The 5786-nt window shown below is 35.6% G+C and overlaps 1 protein-coding gene across 1 annotated transcript; it reads left to right on the forward strand.

Moving 5' to 3' along the window:
• Positions 1-232: 232 nt before the first annotated feature.
• On the forward strand, positions 233-799 carry LOC142547669 (mitochondrial import receptor subunit TOM9-2-like). The gene has a single exon (XM_075656057.1). The coding sequence runs from the start codon at positions 316-318 to the stop codon at positions 619-621; it is 306 nt and encodes a 101-aa protein (XP_075512172.1). The 5' UTR covers positions 233-315; the 3' UTR covers positions 622-799.
• Positions 800-5786: the final 4987 nt, after the last annotated feature.

The following is a 5786-nucleotide window of genomic DNA, read 5'->3' on the forward strand; positions in this document are numbered from 1 at the left end:
AGACGGTCTCACGAATCTTTATCTGTGAGACGGGTCAACACTACCGATATTCATAATAAAAAGTAATACTCTTAGCATAAAAAGTAATATTTTTCATGGATGACTCAAATAAGAGATCCGTCTCACGAAATATGACCCGTGAGACCGTCTCACACAAATTTTTGTCTTTTAAAATACTTGTTTTTTTCTCCTTAAAAAATAAAAGTTGTATTTTGGCTAAATATAGATCTCCAAACCCGTTCTTGATTTTCTAATCCTATCCTTTGCACGAAGACTGCGCTCGGGGTTTTGGATCCAAACCCTAAAGAACCAGCAATGGCTTCTCTAGCCAAATCAGGCAGCAGAAAAAGCGGCAGCGACGGCGTCATATCCCGAATCTCCAATTCCTCGCTCGCGAAGAAGGGAAAGGCCGCCGCTTCCGATGTGTCCTATGTCACGAAGCGCCTCCTGAAAAGCACGGGCAAGGCTGCTTGGATCGTCGCAACCACCTTCATTGTGCTGGGGCTTCCTCTGATCATTGAGATGGAGCGCGAGGCGCAGTTCAATGAACTTGAGCTCCAGCAAAACTCCCTCCTCGGTGCCCCTCCGGCGCAACCTGCTTTCCCCGGCCCACCGAAGTGATGGGTTTTAATTGCTTATAAGACTTTATAATGTTTTTTGAGATTGGATCTTGATAGATAGTATTGGATCTTGTCGCTTTGTTTGTTTATTTGGGTATAATTGGCGTTTGCTTGAATATCTGTTTAAACCTGATTTTACCTTGTGGAGATGTGGCATTGTGGTTTTACTGCTTATGATTGATCATGTGTGCTTCTGATTGGAATTGAACACAAAAGTCTCATACTTCATTTCTGATTGTTGGGTTTCATTCTCCTAAGTATGATGTCTAAAAATTATGGTTTGCAACCGATATTTTATGTTTCAGTGGTGCTTGTGATTGTAATTGAACGTATAAGTTTCAAAATTTATTGCTACTTGTTGGGTTTTCGTTCTGCTAAGTGATAATAAGTTTAGAAGTTATTTTTTTGCAACGGACATTTTATGTTTCAAAAGGTGTTCCATTTTTATTTCTATGAAGTATATGATTGCACATGTTCTTGAACCATGTTAATAATTTTGTACATAGAAGTCATCCGTCTGTGAATACGATATACAAGACCAGTTTGAAATGTATATTTTGTACTTTTATGTGCTTTGTAATGGTTCTTAATTCTGTGGTGTAATTTTCAGTTATGATGCCAATTACTTTCGTGTTCTCGGGTATTAATATTTTGTTGTATATAGATCGTATGCCTGTGTTTAGACTTAATTACTCCCAAGATTAAATTAGGACCCTCTCGTGCAAAGTGATTGTAATTTAGTTTGGAGTTAGTAATTTAAAGGAGTAGTAAGCAAGAAGAGTTTTCTACAGCGTGTGTATCTGTGTGATAGTTTGAGTTGTTGATGATGGCTAGTTGTCTTAAAGTATATCTAGTGTTCAAGCAAGGGGATTGCCTATGCTTTTGTGGTTTATTTCGGTTTTTAGTAGCTTTTGATGATGGCCAGTTGTCTTAAAATATATCTAGTGTTCAAGCAAGGGGATTGCCTGTGCTTTTGTGGTTTATTTTGGTTTTTAGTAGCTTTGTGTGATATGGATCGAATGATTCAAAACAAAAGATTAGGCAATTTGAGGCTGCTAGCAACTCCAGAGAACTGTGTTGGAGAATAGAATGGAGTCACTCTGATCTTGTGGAAAATTGACATTGTTCTGTGGTCTTTATTGCTCTGTTTATAAGTGCTACAATATCATCACAAATGGTACAAATGTACAACTACTTATTACTAACTAGAGAAATCTGGGAATAGTTCGTGTACTTTTATTAGCTTTTGTGTCCTGTGGAGAGCCTTCCTTTGTTTGTGTTTAAGCTTGGTTTGTGTAATATTGAATTGGGACCATCTTGTTCAAAGTTAGTGTAATTAGGGGTGGGATTGAGTCGAGACCCGTCTCGTAACTTTCCTACACAATCTCCGTCTCGATAAGAATCAGGAATCTTTTTTTCTCCTGATCACGTACTCAATTATATCGAGACCCAAAAGTTCGGCATCGTGTCGGGTAGGAAGAGGATATCCCAAAAGTTTGGGACCTCCTCGGGTACTGAGAGGATATCGCGATATATATAGGAGTGAGAATAACAATGTGGTCATTTTACTCTTGAGCAAGTTTAGGCTGAAGAGAGGAATTAATGATAATTTTTTATATATAATTAAGCCTTAGATTTGTCATCAATGGGCTAATCCTTTTAAATATGTTAGTCAATTTCTATATCAGATTCAACCCAATATTATATTTTATTTAAAATGACAATCTTCGAACATGTTAATAATATTATAATATTTTTTAAAAAAAATTAACAAAAAATCGAGTCGGATCGGGAATACGTTCGGGAGGATATTAGTTTCCAGATTCCTCTTTCAACACTAACCGGGATGGAAAAATCCCGACAACTCGGGTTGGGAAAAATGCAGGTTGGGATTTTTTTTGGGTCGGGATTTTCAATGTGTGTGTGTGTAATAGCTTGAATTTTTGAGATGTCGATGGCATGCTGTTTAGAAAGTTTCTAGCATTCTAGTAAGTGGATTCCTTTGCCTTTGTGGTTTGTTTTGGTTTTTCATATTTTTGTGTGATAGAGATTGAATATCAAATCAAACCAAAAAAAATATTGACAATTTGATGCTGCCTAGCTACTCGAGAGAGTTGGGTTGGAGAATAAAATGGAGACACAAATTTTGTGGCAAATTGACATGCTTTTCCTGATCTTTTTTACAATTCCTCAATTCATCAATCATCATCAATTTTAATCGGAGTTGTTCGAGCATGTAGTCATAAATCTTTGTATGTATTATGTCTTTTTTTTAGGAGGGTGTGTTCTTAAAATTTTATGAGAATAAACTTTCGGAGTAATTTAACTCTTTGCATACCCGTAACCCGTGTCTTGTTTATGAAAAATTTATCCCATCCAATGCAGTTGCAACTTGTAAATAAGTGACAGGCTTTAGAAAATTGTTTCCTTGATTATGTGTATCTTCACCATTTGAACCTTATGCCCGAAGGGGGGAGATATGTCTAGCTGGGTGGTCCAGATCGTCTTTTGGTAGATCGGAAATTATCAACTCAACTTATCTATATTATCTAGTGGGACCAGTGGGTTTTACCAATCTTGTTTTAACTCCGTCCCGTCCCACCATTTTGTCGTCGGTCGACCCACCTATAATTTTTGACGAGACGATCCGACATGCAAAGCTAATTTTATTTTGACATCTCTATATACTCCGAGTTTGAAATATTATGGAGTAAAGTAACGTAACGTGAGCACTAAAATTTGGCAAAATCATCAAAGTTGCTATTACCTGTTTATGTTTATCCTCTTTTTTTTCTTATTATAAATTTTCCTTTAGATGTTGGTTTCTTTGAGAATTTGTTGTCTGTTTTTTGTTTTGTTTATGAAAGCATGACACTTGAAATTCTTTCAGACTTGGTGTAACCTTCCCATGGCTTTCTTCCAAAACCAGGAAATATATTTTTTAGATTTTGGAGTTCGTCGTGATTGAATCATGTCTTCATGTGTCCGTCTACATAAGAACACAGAGAATTACATAATCCACGAGACTTGGTTCATGCAAGTATCGATAGAACTGAATCAGGGATGCGATTGATGGCGCCATGGTTGAGTTATTGACAAGCTTGGTTGCCATGAACTGCTATTAATAAGTTCAGTAAGTATTAGTCATTTATCTAACCCTTCCATACATGGTAAAATCGAACATTCGTAGTTTTATCAAAAGTTATAGCTAGTGGTATAGATACAGCTCTAATTTGTTCAAACTGTACAATAATATAAGGGTCGTGTTTCCATCTTCCTCCTAGCAGGAGTGATTATTCATTCTTAGCACATGCTATTCCTTTATCAAAACAAGCATGCATTCTGAAAGTTGATTCTCTTCATTCAAGTTAACTTCTATTCATTATATTTTTGCCATTTATGTTCTCATTTTACCACATACAAACACATAGTGCTAATGCAATGTTTTTTGCTTTTTCAAAAAAGTATTTTCATTTTTTAAAAACACAAACAAATATAAATACATCTTTTTTTTATCCATTCCCCAAAAATACATTTCTAATTGCTTCATCCCCAATGCAAAACTATTCAGGATTCAAAATTTCTACCATAATAGGGGAAAAAAAAAACTGACAATCCAGTGTATTATGACATGAAATTGATGTCTACAGTAATAATAAATCTTCCCCTGTTTTTGGAAAATATATACTTCACAAATTTCAATTTATTTTTCGTTTCAAAAAAATAGGAAAATTACAACTTTGGTCGTGTATGTTTGCTTTTTCTTCGCAGTTTTGGTTATCTATGTTATTAAATTTATATCTCGTACATTGTAGCACCGAATGCTTACCGCTTTTACCAAAAACTATAGCTAGTGGTAATGGTGCAACTCAAATTTTTTAAACCGCACAACAGATCAAACACCACGTTTCGATCGCTCCACCAAACAGGACCATTTTTGCACCCAACAATCATATATCTTTCGATTTTTTTTCCAATTTTAATATTTTTATTCTATAATGTTGATATGACTGTAAACATGTCATGGCACATAGCTTTAAATGCCTACATCGGTGCCACATTCAACACCACGTAAAAAAAAATACTAAAATTACTAAAAAAAATCTAAAAATAACAAACAAAATTAGAATTTGACAAAAGAGAGTCAAATTTTCAAAAAGATAAATATAGAATATGTAGAATGCAAGTTTATGACAATGGAAACAGTGAACCAAACCTTATTTGTGATAGAGCCTTGGATTGTTAAAGAAAGCCCAATCACATAAATTGAAATAGGAATGTAAAAACAATTTAAAATATAACATCAAAATTTGGTCAATTATTAGTTTTATTATTACTGGAGTATGGCCATTTTCACTACAACTATTTTATTTTAGGGAAATAAACAGTGTGACATTAATTCCCTCATTTTAAGGTAAAGAAAATAAATTTTTTTTTTTGGGTTAGAGTTGAAATTATTGACATTATATTATATATTCATAATCTAAAAGTGACAGATTATAATTTTATCCAAAGTCGTAATATATCTCCTTGAAATTAGGCTGCATTTCTTGAAATATGCAAATGGTTGACGTCAGCATAATTTGAAGAAACTGCATTTGTTTGAACTTAGTCCAAGAGTCATACCTACATACGTATATAAATGATCATTTATTACTGATTTCAAAAAAAAAAAAATCATTTATTACTCGAAAAAAGAATGATAATTTCATTTAAAATATTACTTTTCAAGCTTCTTGTAAGGCCCGAGAATTTTATCATATTAATCTGAAATGATTTGAGAATAATTGATATGATTATAGACGGAAAGGATCGGACCGGGAAAGACGAGATAATGCATGAAAATGTGCGAGGAACAGTAGCCCTTGCGCATATGCGCGGCACAGACGTGGGCAGAGGACCTCGCGCATATGCGCGAAGTGAGTCGCGCATATGCGCGAGCCTGTACAAGCGAAAGATCCTTCGCGAGGACAGAACACCTCGCGCATATGCGCGAGAAGGGGCGCGCATATGCGCGAGGCAAGTATTTGGGGTGATTGCCGAGACAGTAAGTCTCGCGCATATGCGCGAGACATGACGCGCATATGCGCGAGCAGGTGTATTCAAGAATGCCGAGTCCAGAGAGTTGGGCGCATATGCGCGGAAATGTGTAGCGCATATGCGCCA

Source organism: Primulina tabacum, chromosome 5 (genome assembly GCF_025594145.1).
Source record: "Primulina tabacum isolate GXHZ01 chromosome 5, ASM2559414v2, whole genome shotgun sequence".
Lineage (NCBI taxonomy): Eukaryota > Viridiplantae > Streptophyta > Magnoliopsida > Lamiales > Gesneriaceae > Primulina > Primulina tabacum.

What these genes read in the sequence shown, in the direction of transcription:
- LOC142547669 (XM_075656057.1), top strand. Translation starts at nt 316, where the DNA reads ATGGCTTCTCTAGCCAAATCAGGCAGCAGAAAAAGCGGCAGCGACGGC.